General features: G+C 34.6%; 2 protein-coding genes and 1 long non-coding RNA gene across 4 annotated transcripts in view; 1 reads left to right on the forward strand and 2 right to left on the reverse strand.

The window, feature by feature from the left end:
- Positions 1–291: 291 nt before the first annotated feature.
- On the forward strand, positions 292–21465 carry LOC137249184 (uncharacterized). The gene is made up of 3 exons (XR_010952274.1): positions 292–461; positions 519–676; positions 21344–21465. It is a non-coding gene; the product is annotated as an uncharacterized lncRNA (long non-coding RNA).
- On the reverse strand, positions 1299–10754 carry LOC137249183 (protein transport protein Sec24C-like). 2 transcript variants are annotated; one of them, XR_010952273.1, is made up of 10 exons: positions 10732–10754; positions 9502–10089; positions 9211–9437; positions 8921–9150; positions 8547–8863; positions 8206–8493; positions 7968–8146; positions 7779–7912; positions 5937–6254; positions 1299–5870 (listed from the first exon to the last, which is right to left on the reverse strand). XR_010952273.1 is itself a non-coding variant. In XM_067780487.1 (9 exons), exons 2-3 carry the CDS (start codon positions 9354–9356, stop codon positions 8979–8981), a joined length of 318 nt encoding a protein of 105 aa, XP_067636588.1. In that variant the 5' UTR covers positions 9357–9437; positions 9502–10062; the 3' UTR covers positions 1299–5870; positions 5930–6254; positions 7779–7912; positions 7968–8146; positions 8206–8493; positions 8547–8863; positions 8921–8978. The 2 variants fall into 2 exon arrangements, 1 of the variants encoding a protein (XP_067636588.1); XM_067780487.1 differs by lacking the exon at positions 10732–10754 and having other exon boundaries at positions 5930–6254; positions 9502–10062.
- Positions 21466–23764: 2299 nt separating the features above from the next.
- LOC137248415 (uncharacterized) overlaps positions 23765–26370 on the reverse strand; it is a 277648-nt gene continuing 275042 nt past the window's right edge. The window contains exon 34 of the mRNA XM_067779354.1: positions 23765–24772. Within this exon, the coding sequence (XP_067635455.1) occupies positions 24728–24772 (45 nt within the window). The 3' untranslated portion in view covers positions 23765–24727. The remainder of the gene's footprint in view (positions 24773–26370) is intronic.

The raw sequence follows: 26370 nt of genomic DNA on the forward strand, positions 1-26370 counted from the left end.
CTATCGATAAAAAAATCGATAATTTCAGTCCGATACTTAATGGCCAAATTACATGTTCAGCAGCATTGTGAATGATGACAAAGTGTGATCTCTTATCTGTCAACTGCCTGACAGGCTGTTCAATATGGCTACTTTTCAGCGTTTTGACAGGCTGTTCAATATGGCGGCGCCTATCTTCAGCGGGTGATAGATAGAGATACAGAATGAGACAGCGATAGTCAAATACGAATCAGGTGATCCAATCACTTTGGAATTTTTGACGTTTATGCAGAAGAGATCACACTTTGTCATCATTCACAATGTTTTCATACGATTGACGATAAACGCTTTCTAGCGTATCATAGTTTTATGCTACCTTTGTTACTTTACTCAAATGAACAAGTTGACGAAACTCGCATAGAGGCCACACAAAGAAGAAAATTGAGAGATGCTTCCAATTTTCTTGAAATGAACTCTACGCAGTAAGTACTTGACATACTAAAAGTAAAAAAAAGTTTGATAAAAATAATTGATTTCAGAGTATGTCTTAACAGAAATAGAAGGCAGTTTACGCGGCCGTAAAAATAGGTCATCCATCCCAAATATGTTGATGGTTTGTGCGACTTTAAAGTTTCTTGCCGAGGGTGTTGCAACAGAGTGTTGGGAATGAGGCTTTAGTTGGATTCTTTTGGATTATGTAATAATTTTATATTTACTTTTATTGGGCATAGTTATAGTCGAAATAAAATGTGATTTTAAGTTGTTTGAAGCATTTTTGACAGGTAGCGCTTATAAATTGTGTCAAAGACATTTATCTAACTTAAAATCACATTTTATTTCGACTATGACTATGCCCCTATATATTTAAATAGCTCCCGACGTATCGTGAAAAAATTTATCAACGACAGCTAGCGTAGAAAATTTAACAGCTGATGCGATACCCTGCAAAAACGCTCCACGTCATTTTACTAGTCATTTTACGGTCATTGTGACTTTCTGCAGCGGTTATATTCATAGTCACGTTTGCATGGGCGTGATGAACTTTTGTGACCAAATTTTCCGTTTCGTTCCTATTAATGTGATCGTGCATTCCGCTCCCACTTATAGGATGTGAGCATAGCACTGTGCTGCTCAGACACGTCACAATGCTCGTCAAATGGCGGTCATTTTTCCGTCATTTCACTCTACATTTTCGAGCCATTTGACAATCAATTTTACTGCGGTTTTACCATTTATATAACCGCCATATAACGTGAATTTTACCTGCAGATTTACTTTACCTGGAGCAGCCATATGAATAAAATATGAACCAAAAAAACTGAATTTTCAATATTTATTATTTTCAATATTATTATATATGTACATGAAATTGGAACTTATATTAATTCAGTTCATATAAAACAGAAGAACTTTAATAATAAATAAACTCGCTTAATTGGTTTTTGTTTTCCAATCTCTTCTAACCGAGCAAAAAAATAATATTAAGCTTTAGAAAAAACTCCAATTATTTGAATAATCTATAACTTAAAGCTTAGTAGAAATTCAGATCAAGAATATTCAAAGGTGTCGTGGATCCGATTGCTGTCGTAATTGAAGAACTTGAAAATGTACGACTATTAATTGAGTCAGACTTATTATTGTTCTATATCTAATCATTCAAGCAATAATTCTGCAACCCTTAGCAGGAGTATTGATTGGTTTCAAATCTAATTCCGACAGCAATCATATCACGACATCCCTTATTATATATGCACATGAAATTGTAACTTAAATTAATACAGTTCATATAAAGAAAAGTAAGTATTTTAATAATAAATAAACTCGCTTGATTGGTTTTCGTTTTCCAATTGAAATCTTTTCCAAGCGAACAGAAAATAATTTCAAGCTTTAGAAAAAACTCCAATAATTTGAATCAATTTAAATCTACAACTAAAAGCTAATTAGAAATTCAGATTAGATTTACTCTTTTTTTCAGATCAAGAATATTCAAAGGTGTCGTGGAATCCGATTGCTGTCGTAATTGAATTTGAAAGTAATAAAGTAAAGTAAAATATGAATTTAAAAATGTAGGACTAGTAATTGAGTCAGACTTATTATTGTTCTAAATCTAATCATTCCATCAATAATTCTGCAACCCTTAGCAGAAGTATTGATTGGTTTCAAATCTAATTCCGACAGCAATCGTATCACGACATCCCTTATTATATATGCACATGAAATTGTAACTTAAATTAATACAGTTCATATAAAGAAAAGTAAGTATTTTAATAACAAATAAACTCGCTTAATTTATTTATTTATTTATTTATCAGTCTACAAATTAAACAATTATACAGACCAAATAACCGACACTTAAATCTCAGATGTAATACACGATATAAACAACATAAGCAGTCATCAATTTTAAAGTAATATTTAAACAGTATTGAATTAAACGCTTGACAATTTCAATTGAAAACTTAGAAGTAAGCAAACGATAAAATGTTGAAAATGTGTTAAAATGTACTCATGAAGGAGCTAGTAAATAATAATTTATGAAATTGACAATAAAGCAAATTAATAGTAGATAAAATATATACAGAATAGAATTTATACAGAGTAAATTTGATTGCATGCATAAAAAAAATAATGATCACAACGCAATTTTGCAAACAAGTTTCAAGTAACTGGTACTTCAAATTTGAAACAGAGGGTTGAACAGTATATCACGGTTTAGCGTTCTTTGCTTCATTTCGAATTACAAATTTAATGTAGTTAAAAGGTATTTTTTAATACCAAGAAACGAGTCACAGACGTCTAAATTTTTACAGTGTTTATTAAAATCACGACATAAGCAATGAAGTGGTTCGTGCATTTCATAATTCGACCTGCATGTAGCTACAAAAATTGATTGAAAATGTCTAGATGGCCTAATAGGAGCGTTAAACTTAATTTCACCAAGCAAAAATGGACTATTTATTGACCCTCTTATTAATTTAACAATAAATAAGACACCCAGCATCTCCCTGCGGCTCTGCAATGTAGGTAGCTGTATTAGTTTTAACCGGCTGCAATAGGGGGGAAGATTTTTAGAAGGATCCCATGGTAAGTGTTTTAAAGCGAAAAGCAAAAATTGTTTCTGGACCGATTCCAGCTTGTCAGAATGAACCTGATAACGCGGATTCCAAATTATTGAAGCATATTCCAAAGTAGGTCTGACCAATGTGGTAAAAAGAGTTTTTGTAACGTATGGGTCATTAAATTCTTTAGACCAACGTTTAACGAAAGCCAAAGTACCTGTCGCGCTATTCACGCAAGATTCAATATGAAGTTTAAAATCGAGTTTTGGGTCCATTGTAACGCCTAAATCAATAAAATTAGTAACTTGCTTGATTACATAGTCGCCAATAACATAATCATGGGATTGGAAGGACTTCCTTGTAAAACACATGAACTTACATTTAGGTAGGTTTAGTGACATGGCGTTTACATTACACCAGTCGCCAAGACTATTCAGATCAGCCTGAAGACATGCCCTATCCACGGGTGAGCGGATAGGCATTACAAGTTTGACATCATCAGCGTACATCAACGGCTTACAGCTCTCCAAAACACTAGGAAGGTCATTTATGAACAACAGGAACAAAACCGGACCAAGATGGCTGCCTTGGGGAACACCAGAAGTTACGTTTATGAACCGAGACCAACAATTATTAAATATAACTGTTTGTTTTCTTTCCCTCGTTTTCCAATTGAAATCCTTTCCAAGCGAACAAAATAATTTTAAGCTTTAGAAAAAACTCCAATTATTTGAATCAATTTAAATCTACAACTTAAAGCTAATTAGAAATTCAGATTAGATTTACTCTTTTTTTTAGATCAAGAATATTCAAAGGCGTCGTGGAATCCGATTGCTGTCGTAATTGATGAACTTAAAAATGTACGACTAGTAATTGAGTCAGACTTATTATTGTTCTAAATCTAATCATTCAAGCAATAATTCTGCAACCCATAGCAGGAGTATTGATTGGTTTCAAATCTAATTCCGACAGCAATCGTATCACATCCCTTATTATATATGTACGTGATATTGCAACTTAAATTAATACAATTGATATAAAGAAAAGTAAGTACTTTAATAATAATAATAACTCTCTTAATTGGTTTTTGTTTTCCGATTGAAATCTTTTCTAAGCGAGCAGAAAATAATTTTAAGCTTTAGAAAAAAATCCAATTATTTGAATAATCTACAACTTAAAGCTTAGTAGAAATTCAGATCAGGTTTACTCTTTTTTCAGATCAAGAATATTCAAAGGTGTCGTGGAATCCGATTGCTGTCATAATTGATGAACTTAAAAATGTACGATTTGTAATTAAGTCAGACTTATTATTGTTCTAAATCTAATTATTCAAACAATAATTCTACAACCCATAGCAGGAGTATTGATTGGTTTCAAATCTAATTCCGACAGCAATCGTATCACATCCCTTATTATATATGTATGTGATATTGCAACTTAAATTAATACTGTTGATATAAAGAAAAGTAAATACTTTAATAATAAATCAACTCTCTTAATTGATTTTTGTTTTCCAATTGAAATCATTTCCTGTGCATGCACATCGCTAACCTGTGTTTGCAAAAGATATGATTATACTGTCTTCGATAGATAGTCGGACGAGCCGCTACTCGGCGAAGTAGAGATGACCGTTGTGTCGGTGGCAGCTGTTACAACAGCAGTAACTTAAATTAATACAGTTCATATAAAGAAAAGTAAGTATTTTAATAATAAATAAACTCGCTTGATTGGTTTTCGTTTTCCAATTGAAATCTTTTCCAAGCGAACAGAAAATAATTTCAAGCTTTAGAAAAAACTCCAATTATTTGAATCAATTTAAATCTACAACTTAAAGCTAATTAGAAATTCAGATTAGATTTACTCTTTTTTTTAGATCAAGAATATTCAAAGGCGTCGTGGAATCCGATTGCTGTCGTAATTGATGAACTTAAAAATGTACGACTAGTAATTGAGTCAGACTTATTATTGTTCTAAATCTAATCATTCAAGCAATAATTCTGCAACCCATAGCAGGAGTATTGATTGGTTTCAAATCTAATTCCGACAGCAATCGTATCACATCCCTTATTATATATGTACGTGATATTGCAACTTAAATTAATACAATTGATATAAAGAAAAGTAAGTACTTTAATAATAATAATAACTCTCTTAATTGGTTTTTGTTTTCCGATTGAAATCTTTTCTAAGCGAGCAGAAAATAATTTTAAGCTTTAGAAAAAAATCCAATTATTTGAATAATCTACAACTTAAAGCTTAGTAGAAATTCAGATCAGGTTTACTCTTTTTTCAGATCAAGAATATTCAAAGGTGTCGTGGAATCCGATTGCTGTCATAATTGATGAACTTAAAAATGTACGATTTGTAATTAAGTCAGACTTATTATTGTTCTAAATCTAATTATTCAAAAAATAATTCTACAACCCATAGCAGGAGTATTGATTGGTTTCAAATCTAATTCCGACAGCAATCGTATCACATCCCTTATTATATATGTATGTGATATTGCAACTTAAATTAATACTGTTGATATAAAGAAAAGTAAATACTTTAATAATAAATCAACTCTCTTAATTGATTTTTGTTTTCCAATTGAAATCATTTCCTGTGCATGCACATCGCTAACCTGTGTTTGCAAAAGATATGATTATACTGTCTTCGATAGATAGTCGGACGAGCCGCTACTCGGCGAAGTAGAGATGACCGTTGTGTCGGTGGCAGCTGTTACAACAGCAGTTTCTAACTTTACACCATCCGTACGGTGTGATGAAAGCTTCACTGCCTTTTCCAATTGCTTGGCGCCAGCAATTTTTGCTGTTTGTAACGCTTTAGCTGTAATGCAAATATATAGATGGGTTAAAGTGGTTTTCGTATGTTATTCAACAACTCACCCTATACCATCATCACAGCCTCCTCATCGATTTTGAATATGTGTACTTTTTCAGTATTCAGACCCAGTTCGTGCAACCGATTCATTCATATACTGTGGGTATTTGAGCCGTAGACGCAATGGAAGATATTTTGATTCTTTTTGAAGTGTAACATTTGTAAACAGTTGGGTTTCTCTGCTGTCACCATCACCACTAGAGAGCTATTGAAGAAACGCTCGACCAAGATAATATGTGAGATTTACACGCATAGATTTCTTCCACCTTTTCACAGTTATTGATGGAGAAAATGCGAAAGCCATATTTACCATCCAATACCGAAATAGAACTGTAGAGGAAGAAATATTTTATAAAATTTAATAAAATCAAAAAACAATAGTTGTGCTAAAATGGGGTAACGTATTGTATGTTAAAGTACAACGAGGTCTCAGCGGCTTTGTCCTGGTGAAAATTGAGTTTGAATAGGTTTTATTCTTCATTCTTAGAAACATGTACGAAGGTAGCTGGTAAGATATTAAAAATCCTCAACGCTTTTTTTGCTATAACTTAAAAAAACTCATATTCAAACTTCTGCTTAACTTCTACATATCAATAGCTACCTTTACCACCAGGAGTCCCTATTGCTTCTACGCCTATGCTATTGTTTCCTACATCGATGAACTTTGTAATAAAATAAACAGCTATCTCCCCAATCTCTCCAGTTTTGTCGCCTCGCGAAACCTGATATTTTCATCAACCAAATCATCGGTGACCTTATTTAAAACATGCCAAATGTCGACCGTGCTTGGGAGCAGTGGTGGACCCAACAGAAGAGGAGATCGAGCGCTTGGCATGGGCTCATGAGGCGGTAGAAGTAGGTCGAAGGCAGTTCAAAAGGTTTGCTGCGAGAAACCCTCGGTTCTGCAACCGGTATGAGGAAGAAGCGTCGAATGGCAGAAAGGGCCCAGTCTCAGAGCCGCGACGCAGGGCAGTCCCATAGACAACACAAGTAGGCCCAAAGCTGTAAGACAGATGGGCCACAATAGCGAGGTAGCAACTACCTCGAAGGCTGCGAGTCAGAGGGAAGTTCCAACTATGGAAGTAGGAGATAAGCCAAAGGGAGATAACGCTAAGACTCCGACTTTCTCGGAGGTGCCAAAGGGAAATAACACTAAGACGCCGGCTTTTCCCGAGAAAATGAGTGATGTGGCAAAGCAGTCACTGACTGTGGCGCTGGTTGATCGTAGCGGTCCTTTCGAACAGATGACTAGTGAAAGGTGGAGATCTGTAGAAAAGGAGCTTAAGATGATGCGGGAATAACTTAAACTGCAGTAAGATTACATCGCAATGGGGATTGTACGCGGCCACGAAATTAGTGGACAGGGGCACTCCGGGTGCTATCACCTCTGCTGTGGACGCTGGTCATTAACCAACTGCTTAGGGGATTCTACGAGGGACCAGAAAAACTTACGGTTTACGCAGATGACGTTGCATATGGTCTTGTTTACAAAGAGGTACAAGGTCCCTAATTGGACCAGGCCTAAGTTAGGAGGGGCGACCCTACGGGGAAACCTTGCACAAAATATCTAGGAATGACCCTAGACAGTAAGCTGTCATGGAAGCTCAACGTGGAGGAGAGGGTGAGGAAGGCTTAAACGGCACTTTATGCATGTAAAAGAATGCAAAAGAACCGGCATATACGATCAGAAGGAACTCGATGACGATGCCTCAAAACTAACAACCAAAAGCAATAATTATCATTTCACTGAAACAAATTTTATAGTTTTTTCTTCCGGAGTTGGACACATTCTTTTCATAATTTTACTTAACAATTTAAGATTAGAAATTTTTTTCAATTTGTATTTTGACTTACCAGCAACAACAGAATCATGTTTAATTGTACGCCGCACAATCATTATAGCATCATGTAACGAAGCTCAGTTTCTTTCAAAAATTGTTCGACACCGCCACGTAAAATTAATGCATATGTTCTAGCATTAACGCAACCTTTAAATAATTATAAACTATAAAAATGAAGTTAATGTCAAACCCACTATCAAACCTTGGAAAATGTTGAAATGTTCACCAACAACTTGACGTTCTTCAAAGTAATCACATTGACCCAAAACACTTGAATTAATAGCATTAGCTGTAGTCATAACAGCGCCACCACAAGCTTTCATTGTACGTTTCAAATCTTCTTCTGGTACACTAACAGAACATTTCACGATCTGCAAAATACTGTGTACCAACATCACCAATTGGTAGTTTAGAAAACACAACATTGGCGCCTTACTTACCTATTTTATTGTACAGGAGACGCCATTCAGCATTAACAATTTTCTGATACTCTTGGACATTGGAGACCATTGCTGTGGCAGAGCATTTTTCCAATAAAGCACTTTGTTGTTCCTTTGATTGGCGCTTCCACATGTACAGCCATGTCATATTTTGGTCATGCATAATTATAATGCTTTACGTATAGCTTTAATGATGATACGTGCATGCACGCCTTCCTCAGTATATGGTTTAACTTGTTTTAAGATTTCACCTGCTTAAAGTACTACTGAAGTGGTGCCTTCGCCGACCTGATAAGAGAAACATTTTTATTCTACACATTCTAATATAACAAAAAACTTACCTCAGCATTTTGAAATTTGGCGATGTCTACTAGAGTTTTACGGCTGGATTCACAATATACAATAGTTTCATAATGCTTGCCCCATCATTTGAAATTGTGGCCTTACCACTGGAATCAACAATATGCTTGTCCATACTACGTGAACCCAATTGAATGCGAGGCATTGATGTGGATATGAGTTGAGGTTTACCATGAGAGCTATCGGTAACCAAGCATTTTTTACACAAATACTCATGTACCCAATACAAGTTCAGGACGTTCATTATTATCGACACGCTGTACGGTATGGCCCAAATGTTGGAAATATGCAGTTGGCACTGTTGACAAAAAATATGGATCAATGAACACAAGTAAAAGTGAAAGTATTTTTTTACCATCTCTTGTTACTTTACACATTAGACATTGGAAACGACGACCAGCATCTACAAGTTTCTATTGAGCCTTGCAACGATTAGATCTAATTGCACCCAATTCACCAAAATTTACAATGGGTGGCTCATATTCACCCTCATCCGTTCGTGCCATTGGTGAGGCGGTAAGTGTAATGGACAAAGCTGTTGTTTTTAATAAATCAGCTGTTGCAGGTATGCAATACAAAGTCGACCTGCAAAGAAGAAAGATCAATGTAATTGCCAAACAAAACATTAATTTCGATTATCGATACCTAACGTAACGTGGCGAGGAGTTACCCTGATCTTCTACCACATATTTTGTGGTCACCAATGGTGGTAATAAACCCTGTTCATTAGTAATAAAAGCACCACCAGCGCTATTTTGATTTTCAATGATAACGCTTATCGGATTTGGCATCTGATCGGGATCTAAACGGCGTTGGGCTTGATCATACTGTTGCGGCTGTTGATATTTACCAGTAACAGGTGCAGGTGGTTGCTAAAGAAAATAACACAAAAATAATCATCAGCAAATTTGTAAATTATTAGTTGTATTAGCATACATTATAACCAGGAGGTCCGGACGTGTCCGGGTATTGGGGGTTGACACGGCTTGGGTGGTTGACTGAGCATTGGCGTCTGTCCAGGTTGTGTTGGTGGCATAATAAAAGCCATCAATAACAAGTGCCAAGAATATATCCGCGGCATACCTGCCGACCAAAATGATTCAAGGGGTTGTGATTGCCAAACTCACCTACCCGTGGCGAATCCTGTACCTAACAATTTGGTGTGAACAATTGGTGCCAGTTAACCCTCTGAAATAATCGGCGCAATTGTACGCCATTGTGTTGGCATTAATTAGGCAAAATGCAAAAACTTTTCATCCTCCTCGCGTGACCATTCTGTCTTCTTTAAGCTAGGATCAAGCCATTCGTACCAGCGTGTCTTACATTGCTTGGCAGATTTGCGGTGCAGCAGTGATACAATACGTGATCACTGGTTTTTGCCATATTTCATTACAGCTACTTTGAGGATTTCATCCTGAAATTTATCAATTTAGTTAATAAACGGCCAAGAGTAACCAGTCGCGTTAAATGCTTATCTCAGTGTTTCTCCACACACCACCTGTTATCATTATTCGCGGCATGGTGCTATATAATTGTGAATTCTTTTGATGAGCACAAAAATCAAATCAAAAATTTTTGTCGAAATAAACAGCAAAAATCATTGTATATTAAAGAGTTTGGGGTAAAACTTAGTATCAAATGAAAGAGGGAGTTCTCCCGATCACAAATATATATATCTTAAAGTGCGCAAACTTATAATTTAAAAGTTATTTGTTGTTAAAGTTTGCAAATTTAACAAATTTCTATAGAACTTTAAATTACAATTTACACATCTTTCAAAACCTTAATCCACATACATATCTATATACATTGGCAACGATAAACTTAAATTGCATTTTAGTATATTTCACATTTCATTTTTGCATTGTTTTCACTTATTATAAATGTTTTTATTAAATCAATCGCGCTTTTGTAGCAACATGCACATATATATATATATATACATATATTTTATTGATGACATTACAAAGCTGTGCTGCCACATATATATACGTATACACATACAAAATTTGTATAGAAAGTTGCAAACTAACACCAAATTACTTTTAAATTATAAGTTTGCGAGCTTTAAAATATATATATATGTGATCTGGAGAACTCCCTGTTAGTTTTAAATATTTCCGGAGATATTCCATTTAAAACTCTCAAAATTAAAAAATTTTCGACCACCAAATGTTTTGCTGTCTCTGCTGAATTAGAAATGGCGAATTTTTTTGCACGCAAAAATTACGTATTTTGCTATCCCTATAAAAATAATAGGTACGAGAGAGCACGATACATTGTGGGAAAGCTAAATTTGTCAACATGCTATTTCATTTGAAGAATTTTTCATTCCAAATCGTCACCCCTGTCAAAAATTCGTGTGTTTGTGTGCGTTTTTGGTCACACGATTTTTGCAGGGTATAGTTAGCGTACGGCAATGCCACCATAAACGATAAACGCTAACGATCCGGTTTCACACGCTAGAGTTTATTTCATAATACGGTCAAGGCGAATTCAGTAGAGGTGGTGATATCCCAACAGCTGATTGCTTCTTGATAATTTTCCATACAAAGCCTTGTACAACAATATGTTAGTTAATCGAAATCAATTGTATGTATGTATGTATGTATGTATGAAAATTTCCTTTTGCCTTGACATTCTTCTGCACGGCGAATTGGTTGAATTCGCTTTGCCCCCACCTGGTATGGATTCCCCTTGAATACGGTATAACAGATTTCAAGCGTTTATCGTGTATAGTATGAGTTCATAATAGGGACGTTGATTATTACTTACTATAGCTGTGTTTGCTGCGCATAAAATTAGTACTACTAAATTTCAATACGCATTATACTCTGTTCAAACAAACAAATAAATTGAAGCGATTTCGATTTAAATTGAGTGGTGTTCATACCACGCAATTTTACACAACAGTAATTTGATAGCCGGTTGGCTCATCTCTACAGCAACAACATACCTCTTTGGTGCAAATGAAAGGTTTGGGGGTAATTCCATGTCAAAAGGCGAAATTATGAATTTCTCAAATCAAAATATACCACTCAATTTACTTTACACAATAGTAATATATCTACAGCAACAACATACCTTTGTTCAGGCTGTCAAAATGTGCGTGTTGGTATTAGGCGAATTTAATGGAATGAAAACATAAAACTTTGAAATTTTTGTTTGTTGTAAGAAAATGTGTTCAATGTTTTGGTTTCATTTTGAGTTTGCCATGTTCTTTTGACAATCCCGACTCCAGTGAAATGAAAAAAATAAACCAGCTGATGAGATGAGCCAAGCTCCTCATGGAACTTGGGGTGGGGTGAGAGGGAATGGCATGAAGGTTTAATGTGGCCACAAAGGACCATTATATCGAGAGCACTCCCCAAAGCCTTCGGGGAGCAACCTTATCGCTACAAAAACAACAACATGAGCCAACCATATAGTTGAGCCATACGTAACTGACGTTTAAATCTACTCAATAAACACACTTTACAAGGTTGCATTTGCGGCTTGAAGCAATTTATTACGCAATTTTTTTTTTGTTTTAATTGGCAATTTATTATTACAATTTATTGTATGTTAGATTACGTAATAAATTGCCAAAATGTTATAAATTGCCAATTTGGTTTGTGTTTGTAAATAGTATTATACTAAGATGTAACTGAAATATGTGTCTATGTTTCACCTCAACACTAATTCTATGTTTCACCTCTAAAAATGGTGTGTATCCACTATTCATCGCAACCGATTCAGCTATGTATATGTTATACACAGCCATACAATAGAGATTTGTGTCTCTGCTTTTCGGTATACCCTGAGCTGTAGCTAGTTATTTAACCACTACCGCTAGATGGGTCTCCTAACCATTATCTAAGCGAGTATAAGCGTTTATTTTTACGGGCAAACAAACGTATACGCGTGTAAAAAAAAACACGGCTTATATTTGAATTGTTTCACAAATCTTCATATACTATGGAACGGATTATATCTACTTCCTTTACCGTTTTCAATGTTTTGTGAAAATTATTCCAGCTAAGGTGACATGATGTTTTTGTAAATTGGAATCTCAAAATCAATAAGAATATTCGAATGGCAGAAATAAAAAAAAATATACCGCGGACTGCATTAAAACCCCGGTCTCCCTTTCGTATTGTAGGATTTACATAAGCCGTCATCCAGTGAGGTTTACAGCTTCGGATCACGCTCAATTCAAGCAGGAATACTCTGGATCATTCAGGACTTGAGAAGCAGAGGTCGTGATATTTTCGTACAAGTGAAATGTGATAAGCATATGTGGCCGCTGTTTCTTATTTAACTCATACGGAGAAAGGCTAAGCAGCGACAACTATTTTCGAAAAAGTAGGTTTATTTAAGGCAGCTTCGCCAAACTAAAGACAAGTAATTAACAAATTATCCGGCCACAAATTGAACCAGACTTCTATCTCAATTTATCTGACTCAAATCGTTGTTGCTGCATTTACATGAAAAATTATTTATCTGGCTCAGGATCTTTGCCGCCGGATGATGGCTGTAGAAGGTTTTGGTGCATTGCTGCGCCTGGCAGGTGTGTTCAATGTATGGCCACAAATGTATCTTCCTACACAAAGTATATGGATTGTAAAGCGATCTTTGGTAGCTTTGATACGCTTTGACAGCTTCACTAGACAACTATGAAACACATTTCCGCTTCCTTCGCTTGGAATGGACCAATCACGCTTGATTTACATAGAAATCTTGCCGCGTTGATTCGCTTTGAGAGCGCCATAAATTAAGAATAACTTCCTTTTAGCCTCGCTTAACATTTCGCAAACTTTGTATGGCAAGATATACGTGCCGCCATACATTGAACTTTTCAGTATGGCGAAGCCACGCAACAAAGCGTTCTAAGTAAATCCGGCACTATCTGCCTTTATAGCGCTGTCAAAGAATCAAAGCGAAGCAATGCGGCAAGAGTTCGATGTAAGTCCGGCCTATGTGTGTACAGTAATATCAAAATGTTTGCTTTGCGTTTCCGATACGTGGCCGACACACGCCTTTTATAACTTAACCCAAAATGTTTTACGTGTTTAGCAGTCAACCCCTGTAAAAATTATGTATTACAAAAAAAGTATCGATAAAAAAATCGATACTTTCCGTCCGATACTTAATGGTCAAATTACATGCTCTGCAGCTTTGCTTGCAGGGTTGCTATTACTTAATTGGCGTTAACCGTATAGCTAAATGGTTAGCGCAGCATGCTTAAAGCGTACTGATGATGAAGGCTTAGCACCCTTCGAAATGAATCTATCTGCGCAGCTATGGCAGGTTGTCTGAAAAATTTTCTACTTACTATTCCAAAAACAAAATACAATTTTTCAAATTTAGAAAAAATAAAAAAAAACAACAATAATTATCATTAGAAAAAAATTATTGTTCTGGCCTTGAGCTCGATTCGAACCTTGAATGATTTATCAATAGGCCGATAAAAACAAAAACAATTGTTAATAAACCATGAGCACTTGGGAATGTCAAACAAAGTAATTGACAATAAACAAAAATCCAGCATTATCAGTGATTTCCACCAGATGGCGCAACACTGAATAAATATAGTTGGTAAAAAGGAATAGAAGTAGCAAATTTGCCAGTCAAACAAACCACCGCTGTATAGCTAAATGGTTAGCGCAGCATGCCTAAAGCGTACTGATGATGAAGGCTTAGCACCCTTCGAAATGGATCTATCTGCGCAGCTATGGCAGGTTGTCTGAAAAATTTTCTACTTACTATTCCAAAAACAAAATACAATTTTTCAAATTTAGAAAAATTAAAAAAAAAACAACAATAATTATCATTAGAAAAAAATTATTGTTCTGGCCTTGAGCTCGATTCGAACCTTGAATGATTTATCAATAGGCCGATAAAAACAAAAACTATTGTTAATAAATCATGAGCACTTGGGAATGTCAAACAAAGTAATTGACAATAAACAAAAATCCAGCATTATCAGTGATTTGCACCAGATGGCGCAACACTGAATAAATATAGTTGGTAAAAAGGAATAAAAGTAGCAAATTTGCCAGTCAAACAAACCACCGCTGTATAGCTAAATGGTTAGGGCAGCATGCCTAAAGCGTACTGATGTTGAAGGCTTAGCACACTTCGAAATGGATTTATCTGCTCAGCTATGGCAGGTTGTCTGAAAAATTTTCTACTTACTATTCCAAAAACAAAATACAATTTTTCAAATTTAGAAAAATTAAAAAAAAAAACAACAATAATTATCATTAGAAAAAAATTATTGTTCTGGCCTTGAGCTCGATTCGAACCTTGAATGATTTATCAATAGGCCGATAAAAACAAAAACAATTGTTAATAAACCATGAGCAATTGGGAATGTCAAACAAAGTAATTGACAATAAACAAAAATCCAGCATTATCAGTGATTTGCACCAGATGGCGCAACACTGAATAAATATAGTTGGTAAAAAGGAATAGAAGTAGCAAATTTGCCAGTCAAACAAACCACCGCTGTATAGCTAAATGGTTAGCGCAGCATGCCTAAAGCGTACTGATGATGAAGGCTTAGCACCCTTCGAAATGGATCTATCTGCGCAGCTATGTTAGGTTGTCTGAAAAATTTTCTACTTACTATTCCAAAAACAAAATACAATTTTTCAAATTTAGAAAAATTAAAAAAAAAAACAATAATTATCATTAGAAAAAAATTATTGTTCTGGCCTTGAGCTCGATGCGAACCTTGAATGATTTATCAATAGGCCGATAAAAACAAAAACAATTTTCATTTTTACTCTCCAAAACTTCAATCAGTGTATTTTGTGCGCTTATATTATGTTAAAGTTTGTGGTTTGGTGGAAGTATCATACCAGAATTTTGTAAAGCTCCGCTGCTTTCCACTGAAGTTCGCGCACGTAACATCTTCATGTTCAAAACTCTTTTTGGATTATTCTAACGTCTCCGGCTGCTGCTTGATTGCTTGTTCAGTTATATTTACCTGTCATCATGCGGCGTATATCTCTAGTCGGGTTTCAATAAACTAACGTGCGCTATTGTCTGTTTATTTGCTATGAAAAAGCTACATGATAAAAAGATTAGAATGTAAAACCCATTGCGGATAAGACAAGCGTGATAACTTCTACATAGGCGTCAAAATTACAAATAGAATGGATCCCATGATTTTCAAAGTGACTATCGTGATGTCATCCTGTATCTCTTTCTATCACCCGCTGAAGATAGGCGACAGTATGCGCCGCCATATTGAACATCCTTCAGAACGCTCTCATTTTTTTTCGCTCTCACGAGGGATTTATCTCAAATTTGTGCTGGCTACAATCATAGATAAATCCCCCGCGCCAGCTGAAGCGGGTGCCAGAGCAAAAAATGTGCCAGCTTAAACGAAAAACGGGCCAAATTTTTCGGTAAACTTTAGTTTGACCTACAACTGTAGAAATTCGTTCAAAAATTATGGGAAAAAAGATAAAAATGCTTGTTTTAGTGTAAATATTATTAGTTCGAAGGCGGAGGGTAAATATTGTTTCTCATTCAAAAGTTATCACTAAAAACAGGTGTTGTAAATATGAAGTCCCGATGCAACCAGTCCATTTTGATCACAGAACCTGGAACGTCAGACATGTAAGATAACGCCTATCCACTAAATGATGTTAACTATTATATCCTAGGTCCGATTTACTCAAGTTTTAAAACAATATGTGGTTTTCACTGTGAGTTAAATGCGTTACAATATTTGACTAATTAATTTAATCAAAATGTAAATTTTACTTAGATTTGTTTATATTTAACTCTAACTAGTCGTATTATTGTAAAATAAGTTTAAAGAAATGAATATTTTTCGGCCATCATTTTATTAAATGATTGAAACTATAAAACGCCGAAATGTATATTAAAAATCCCATGTTCACATTCATGGCTCATGGGTTTTACCTTGTTATATTTGTATTAGGGCTGTAAACTGCATCCGGATTTTTAAACTCCGGATAAACCGGATATTCGAATAGCCGAATAGCTAAGCAAAAAACATGGCTATCCGGATATCCGGATTCGTAAATCGAAAAACCTGATATCCGATGTTCGGATATCCGGATACGTAAACGGAAAATCCGGATATCCGTAAGTCCGGTGTGGAGATTAAAACCACTTTTGATTTTATATATGAAAAAACTTTTATTCAATAACGAATACGCCTCAAAGTATTCGTCAATTTCTTTTTAAATTTTTCACCATTGAAAATTGATAAATCAATATTGAAATGAAAATATTGATAAAACCTTTTAAAATTACAAAGTGCAAAGTAACTAAAATACAAAGTTAAATAAAAATAATAAGAACCCTACATCCGGATACTGCAATATAAAAGTTGAATATCTGCATATCAGAATTGAATGAAGCAAACATCGAAAAATTATTCACACAATATGTTTGTAGATTAATAAATTAACGTCAAAAATTATAAAGCTACAATTTTACAAAGCGTCAATTTAACCTAATAATGAGTGCTAAAATGGTCAGCAAGATTTGAGATCATTTCCAAAAAAGTGAAAATACGAACAGTGCCATTTGTTTATATTGTGAAAAAACGCTACAAAGCGTTCTTCAAGAGAATGGTATGGACGCAGCTTTTCTCTCTGAATCTGCGCCAGAATATAAGCGGAGTAGCAGTTCATCACAAATTAAGTTTGATCACAATTCGGAATGTTCAGATCCCCCAACGAAGAAAGTTCGAACATCACGCGTAGCTCAAGCTGTTCGGAATAAGTATATGTCCAAAGTAGGTCAAGAGATAATAAAACAAGCTTTGGCTAATATGATTGATGTTGACTTATTGCATATTTCATTGGTGGAATGTGATGGATTCAAGAAGTTTGTTAATGTCCTCGAGCCAGAGTATGTAGTTCCTTGCCGCAAAACAATTTCCGGTAGAATTCAAGCCATTCATAACCGCGAAATAGAGAAAGTTAAGAAAAATCTCAGTTCAGCATCTGACATAGCTTTGACCACTGATTGCTGGACATCAAGAGCCACCCGATCCTATATGGGACTTACAGCGCATTATTTAGGTTCTAATTGGACTCTTCGCTCTTTCAATTTGCTCACCGAAGAAATGACTGAAAGCCACACAGCTGAGAATTTAGAAGACTCGCTTCGAGATGGCATGAAAGAATGGGATATCAAAGAAAAAGTCACAACTATTGCAAACGACAACGCGAAAAACATAACAAATGCTGTTCGGGGTTTGAGCCCTGACATAACCAGTCATCCACGCAGTGCACATACATTTCAATTGAGTGTTAATTTAGGAATGAAACTACCGGAATGTTGTGGAGTCATCCAAAAGGTTTCAAAACTGGTGATGAGTTTCAATCATTCGAGTAAACGTACATATGCTCTCGAGAAACATTTAATACAAACTGAAAAGACAGTTTAAAAATGAATCCAAAGTTGTCCAACTAGATGGAATTCAGTTCTTTTTAAGCTGGAAAGAGTTAAAGAGCTCAGAGCTTCTATTTCTGCAGTAATTGCTGCTTCGGACGGTGGCTGGGATGCAGTTGATGTTCTAATAGATTCACTCGCCCCTTTCGAAATTGCGACAAATGTGCTTAGCAGTGACAGCGAGATTACAATTTCTAAAGTGAAACCCGTCATTCATAAAATTATTAATAAGCATCTGAAAAACATTGAAAGTAGCTGCAGACTTGAGAAGACGTTTTTCTTTTAAAGTCATTGAAGATCCATCTCTGGAAAATATCAGTATTCCACATATGTCGAGTTTTCTAGATCCTAGGTTCAAACAGTTGAAGCACGTTGAAACCGATGCTTTTCGTAACAAAATAAAAAACTATGTGGAAAAAAATGTGCAATGTAATGGGTACTGCTGATATGAATGCCCAAGAGGAAGCTCCGGAAAACAGTAATCTCACGGCCATGGATATACTCCTAACTGATAATGCCAGTGACACAAGGGAGGAAGACGAGTTTCAGTGCTACTTGTTCGAAGAACAAATAAACCACAATCTCAGTGCCAGCAATTGGTGGCAAGACCATGAAAAAATATATCACAATTTGTCGAAAATCGCCAAAAGATATCTTACGGTACCTGCCACTTCAACAGCTTCTGAAAGGGTATTTTCACGTGTTGGAAATGTAGTTCGTTCCACACGAAATTGCTTGAGTCGGGAAATGATATCGGCACTTGTTTTCTTACACCAGAACAAGAAGAAAATTTACTAATGCTTACTTAGGCTCTTTTGACCATTAGCGTTTGGTGCAAATAAAAACAAACTTATTTCACCATTCCAACCCGACGTTTCGCTAGTCTCTCTAGCTTTTTCAAGGGCGATCTGTGTATTTTAATAACAAAAAGCAATACATTAATATAAAAACAGAAAAGGCATAAGTGCGTAGCATTTCAATATTAGTAATCACAGTATTACATACAAACAAATATCACAAAACAAGAGGCAAAAAACACTTTGAATAGTATAACACGATTTATATTGAAAACTCACATAATTGGACTATTTAAACAAATTAGTTAGAACTAAAAATATTTTCGGTACCATTCCATAGTGGTATCATTGTCATACTAAAACGAATTAATGTTAGAGACAGAGGGTGTAGGCAGCAGCAACGTCATCTGTATCTTCCTTTTTGTTTATTGTTTTGTCTCTTCTTTGCAATATTCGCAGGCTTTCTAATGTGTACCTGGCTTTTCCTTGTTTATTTTTGTCTATGATTCTTGTGTTTTGTAGATCAGCTGCATGCCCAGTTTGCGTTGTGTGTTGACATAACACAATATTCGCAGGCTTTCTAATGTGTACCTGGCTTTTCCTTGTTTATTTTTGTCTATGATTCTTGTGTTTTGTAGATCAGCTGCATGCCCAGTTTGCGTTGTGTGTTGACATTTGTTTGTATGTAATACTGTGATTACTAATATTGAAATGCTACGCACTTATGCCTTTTCTGTTTTTATATTAATGTATTGCTTTTTGTTATTAAAATACACAGATCGCCCTTGAAAAAGCTAGAGAGACTAGCGAAACGTCGGGTTGGAATGGTGAATTTGTTTTTATTTGCACCAAACGCTAATGGTCAAAAGAGCCTAAGTAAGCATTAGTAAATGTTATAAATAAATTGACCGGAAAATCACAAAAAAGAAGAAAATTGTTTAACATCATATTTAAGAGACAATAGTCTCACTTGTACAAATGTGTTAAATAATAAATCGAATTGAATTGAACTGAACTGAATTACATATTTCTCAATAGGAGCCTTTTTGTATTCCCTGTTAATTGATTTAAATGCCCCACGAATTTATTGTTAATAATGTTAAATAAACATAAATGGTACATCAATTTGTTGCTTTCAGTGGACATCCAAAAATTCGGTTATTAACCGGATCTTTATAAATCCGGATAGTTTCACAAACGAATACTAACCGGATATCGATGCCGTCTGGATTTTATCCGTATCAAAAGATATCCGGATATTCGAATATGCGGATATGCCCAGCCCTAAACTGTATCATGCTTCGGCAATGACCGAAAAGTATTCAGAGATGTTTACTTCTGCATTACTTTTCAGCTAACTATAACTAATTTAAACCTAAAAGTAAGTTAGCCTATTGCCAACTGTAATACATAACTGTTATACAGTGTTGCCAGGTGATGAAAAAAAAGAAGTTAGTTTGGCAAAAAAAAGGTTAGAAAAAGCTAAATTTAGAAAAAAAGAAGCTAAAAAAGGGCCAGAAATTTTTTTGGATAATTCATAAAATTTTTTTTTTATATTTTAGTTTGCACATTTGTAAATAAAAACTTATAAACATAACTTAAACATAACTTCTTGTTTCAAAACATATCAGGCACATTTTCCTTGACTAGCACATGGAATTACTTTAAATGATTGCATATGTGTATATACACAAAAAAAAAATATTACAAACTAAGTATTTATATAAAATATTCCCCGTCTGAAAAATCAGAAGAGCTTAAGTCTGCGTATAAAGTTTGGCTATTTTTACCATAGATATGAGATCATCGGTAATTTCAAAATCATTACATTTAGATAAGCGTTTTAACGAGCATCTAATATTAAGCAGCGCATTAAGCATTTTAATTTTTAGTTTGTTCCTTAATTTAGTTTTCAGAATATTCATGCCACTAAAAATTCTTTCAACCTCCGCTTTACTGAGTGGTAATACTAAAAAACTAAATATGAATTCGACAAGTTCTAAAAAAGGTGGTTCGTTTAATGCATTTTTATGTTCTCGGACTTCCGACCAAAATTCCATGGTGGAGTGTACATTTTTCCATTGTATAGTTATAAGTTTTCGCCACTGCAGCTCTATTAATGCTATTTGACTTGAAGAATAACTATACTTCTCTTTTTCAGAGTAAGAAAATACATCTGGCTTTGAAACTTTCAACGAATTTTCAGCAGAAAAAGAATTAATCTTTTGTAGAGAACTCATATTATTAGGTATTAGGTGTTCACAGGAACTATTGAAATTATTTTATTTTAGAAATTATTAAAAATACATTCGGATTAAAAAAGGCTAGAAAAAAGTCACGAAGCTAAACCCAAAATTTCGAGGCTAAAGGCAAAAACAAAAGGCAAAAATCTAGCCTCGAAAAGGCTAACCTGACAACACTGCTGTTATAGTAAAAATATTCCCGATCTACAGTACATCACCTTCAGCTGAAAGCCAACCTCAAGTGGCTTTTATTTTGGTTGCGTGAAATCAGTTCGTCAGACGTTACATTTATTTGTTTTTTTTTTTTTGCAGGTTTGTTTAGAGGATCGCGATCATGCAAGTTTAATTTACGCGTGTTGACATTGTAGTCGGTTCTTTCTCGGTCGGTCGGTCGGTTTTATTTTGGCTATTAAATAAAAACAAGGTAAGTGAACAATGTTGCCAGCTCAGCAACGCTAGAAAATACTTTTGTTATTCTCTGTTAACCCTTCTGTTACATTCCGGTCATTTCATGACCTTTTTTTGTGGAATTTTATCATATCTCCCAATATTAACAACATTTCACAATTTCCTTTCATGACTTTGTGTACTGACATAAATCCAATAGAAAAAGCATAAAAAAAATGATTTTGATTTAATAAACAGGTGGTAACATCAAAACTTACGTGCGCGCACCTTCAGGTCATTCGGTGACCATCAGCTGTTTTACATATAAAGTGCATATTTCCCGCCTTTTTTGTGGTTAAGTTTTTGCTGCAAAAGCTTGTATTTGTTAAATTCTTATAAAAATGGAAAGATTCCAAGCTTCTGTAAGTATTTTTTTATAATATTTAATTATTATTGGTGTGTTTATTTATGAAAATTTGGTTTAGAGGCCAAATCGTCTGACTCAAAGCCAAATAGAGCAGATCATTGACAATGATGAGGATTTTGATGAGTGTAGTGAAGATATAGATATAAACGTAACTTTTTCCTCGAAAATATTGGCTTAGACCTTGTTCATGGGGAAATTGAATGCAGAAAAACGCTACCAAGAACTCAACCGTCAGCAGATATTGTACGCAATATGAGAGCGGACGCAGAGCACCCAAGCACTTCGGCAGGAACTGTTCCGAAAAAAAAAAAACCTTGTCAGCGAGCCACGTGTGCAGTTTGCCCTAGCTCAATTCGTCGCAAAACGTACGAAAGCTGCACAGTTTGCAAAAAACCTGTGTGTCCACAACATCGTTCAACAGTTACGGTTTCAAAAACCTATTGTTTGGAGCATTCAATTTAAAAAAATGTATCTAATGTAGTTAAAAATGTATATATAACAGCTTAATAATCAATAAAACTAATGAATTTTAAAAACTTCTATTAAAATTATAAACTTTTATACTGATATCTAAGCAAAACACAGGTAAGGTCATTCCGTGACCTGAATATCACATGTGTAAGTTTTTTTGAATGTAACAGAAGGGTTAAGATTAATACAAGGCGGTGGCGGCTCAACATAAATTTAAATAAACATACAATCACATTGTAATTAATTGTAATTTACTGAATATTTTACAATTTAATATATTAAAAGAGAAGAGAATACGTCTTCAATTTATCGAAATAAAGAGATGCTGGCAAATATTTGGAATTTTCATTTTTATTTAGGCTCAGTCTTTTCTCCTCTCCTCTTCTCTTCTCTTCCCTACCACTCTCACCTTGTCACGTCTCCTCTTGCAAATTCCATTCGCCTGCGGTGTGTGGTTGTTGTTAAAAAAATAAAATATGAAAATTTTGAATAAAATACCGCGCGGAATAAAAATTCGATTGCGGCGCTTTTTCGTTGAATGAAAAATCTCTTTTCGTTTCGCCTGCGGGCTTTTTCGTTAAATGAAAAAAATTTCTTTGGATACTTTTCATTTCGCATCATAAAACATAAATTTTCGCCTGTAAGGTTTTTTTAAGTTTAATGAATAGATTTCGGCGCATTGTTTCGATAATTTAAAAACTTATCTCCTTAAATATGTATATTAAATTGAAAATTCTTCAGAGAAATACAAAAGCAAAACCGTAGAATACAAATATTTGTCTGAATTTATGTCGAACCGCCACCACCTTGCATTGTTCCGACTAGAGAAAAGCATAAGTATTTTCTATTGTTGCTGAGCTGGCATCACTATGCACCTCCATTTACTCTGCATTCGTGTGTGTTCATGTGTTTGACTGCAACAAAGAAATAGGCGAGTTTTTTTGATATTTGATTTGCCTTAATAAGAATAAATAAGTGAAATTCAAAGTTTTTTTTTCATTAATTCTTGTATATCAAATTACATTAATATACCAAATATCGAAATTGTGTTAATTCATGTGCCTACAGTAACGTAATTGTGCCGGAAAAAAACGTGCCCCATGGGACAGTTTTTCGCGGATAGCTTTTAAACGAGTAAAAAAAGTTAACTTCCGCTGCGGATTCTTAATCTATACGTGCATACGGTCTTTTTATACCTCACTTGAAAAAAAGGGCCCAAATTTCTGTGGGTACCATAAACTGCACAATTACCTAAAATAAAACAAGATCATATAAAAGAAAATAAAATTATATAAAACAAGATAAAAGAGATAAAATAATGTGCAATACAATTAATAAAACGAAACAAAAGTAAATGAAAGTGTAAACATAGAGGATCGCGATCATGCTAGTTTAATTTACGCGTGTTGACATAGTAGTCGTACTACAACAACAACAACAACAACAGCTAACTTTCAGAAGTCAACTAAAAGTAAGTTATATTTAACTATTAACTATTTTTTACTGCAGGTTATGGGCATGGTTCTGAGCCACACATCATATTATAATTTTATTTAGTTATTTATGTATGTACATTAAGCTGGGTTGATTTGCATGGACGAAAGTTAACCCATATCGCGCCATCGATTTTTCGATAGGAAAAAAGTTCCACTAAGCATACCCAAAAAAAAAATTTTCGAGCCTGCAAAATTTGAGTGTTTTGACTTTTTTTCTTTGATTTTTAAGGTTTTTTTCATGACCTACTTAAAAAATTTTCGTTTGATTTTAAAATTTTCATGTATACCCTGTCAGACTCAAAATTGTCCGCTAAAAACTTTGGCGATAACAGTTTTTTGAAAAAAAAATATTTTTTGGATTTTGAGGAGTGTTTTGGTGAAAAAATTTATTTTTTCGCCATTTTTTTAAGGGTTTCTTCAGAAACGTGCAAAAGTTTTGCCGATGAGAACGAATTTGTCTCATAGTTCGTATCCCACTTAAAATTATGCGATAAAAAGGTTGGCATTAACAGTTTTTCAAAAAAAATTTTTTTTTGGTTTTTGGAACTTGTTTTGGTCGAAAAGGTCGAAAAACTCAAATTTTGCAGGCTCGAAAATTATTTTTTTTTGGTATGCTTAATGTACATAGTAAACCTAATTTAAAATTTTGATGTTGATAGCTATGACATAATTCATTACCACTTCGTCATCGTTTTCTCATAGCAAGAGTTCTCAACGCTCATGCAAAAGTATACAAAATTAATAGTAAATCCGTTTTGTGTATCATTGAATGTGTTATTAGAATCGCCGAATTGTTCTTAATTGATTATCAGTGCTGTCAGAATGGACGTGATTTCGAGCAGCTGCATTCCAAACAACTGTCCAAATTACTGTTTTCGATAAATTAGCGCAATAAGTACGAGCTTGGTGTAATCCTTATAATACTCCTTGTTTTTCTGTACTGTGTGGCATAAGGTTTATCTGAAAGATACCGCTATGTATAAGGCTTATAACTCATTTAAAATAAAGCTCACATAAGGAATTATTAGAAGTCATTAGTAAGAAAATAACTACCTTATTAAAAGGCTCATAGATCAATTAAAATAAGGCTTACATAAAGAGATAAAGATACCACTTTTGTATTACGAGCTTTTATATAAGGATATAAGCCACTAAAAGTCAAGCTTACATAAGGCGTTATAATACGATTGAGTAAATCAATCTAATTAGAATAAATATAGATTTCCAATGATCCTGGTGAAAAAGGAATTCTTTTAGCCATGTGAACTCGATAACCTGAGTAAATTTTAAGATATCTTGTTGACATTTGATATGTGGATTCCTTGGCACTCACCTCGCATAGCATAGCGACATCAGACAATACCCACGCCCATTTTTTATGTATATACATTTTATAAAACCTCAAAAACGTGATTATTCAGTAAATGATGCAGCTAAAATAACCAAATTTCATGTATTCGTCCAATAAGGGGCGTTGCGCCGCTCATTTCTGAAAAAATCAGTTTTTAAAATATTATGGGTCAAAATACAAAACGGAATTGTTTACTTTAAGGTACAAATGCTAAAACTCGTGCAAAAATATTGGGAGAGGTGTCAAACGCGCTTTGGGCCCAGGATAACGAATACGAAAGCGGAAATTGGAAACTTTATTTCTTTTCAGAGATATTTGCAAACAAGATTGAAAATTTTTATGTGGTTTTTGAATTTTTGATGATTTTGTTGTACCCACAAGAAAAACTGTGGGTAAAAGTGTTTTGCTCGGATATAGTTTTGGTCTCCAAACCGGTGTTGGACTCACCCAGGGTAATTTTTTTATAAGCGCGACCCGAAGGCCGCCAATGCAGAAGGGTGCTCTGCGCAAAAATGCTATGGATCCAGCCCCCGGTTTCGGAGCGCTCCGGCACCATTTTTCGGTTTTTTGGAAATATCTTTTGACAGAAATAAAATTTTGAATTTCCGCTTTCGGATTCGCGGTCCTAGGATCAAAACACATCGTTTGACACCTCTAGCGATATTTTTGGACGAGTTTTAGCAGTTGTAACCTAAAGTAAACAATTACCTACAAAACGGTTTAAGTTGCCATTACAAAACTTGGTAAACTACTTCATTGTCTTCGGGTATGAGTCTGGAAAATTACCGAACTTGGTAAAGGGCCACGCACAGCTTTATATAGAAGAGATGTAAAGAGACCGTTAAAGGATATAACAGGCTATATATCTGCAAAAATACTCGGATCAAAATATCGACTCAGTAAAAGGTACCGAGTATACTCGATCCAAGTGATTACTTCGGAATTTTTACCAAAGTGAAGAAACTTTTCTAAAACGTGATCGTATGTTTCGAATTTAGGAGAAAACATGTAAGGAAGTTTAAGGTTGGACAAAACCGAACATTATATACCCAGTTGTTTGCTCTTACATATACTTTAAGGATACGTTTAAAGAGAAACGTCACGAACGAAATGATTTAAAAGGAACTAGATATACATATTCAAATATCGTGTTCCGTAAGAGGCTATATGCCAACATTTGCTATATTTAAAAATTACTTATGTATGT

This window comes from Eurosta solidaginis, chromosome 4, assembly GCF_040869045.1.
Source record: "Eurosta solidaginis isolate ZX-2024a chromosome 4, ASM4086904v1, whole genome shotgun sequence".
Taxonomy (NCBI): domain Eukaryota; kingdom Metazoa; phylum Arthropoda; class Insecta; order Diptera; family Tephritidae; genus Eurosta; species Eurosta solidaginis.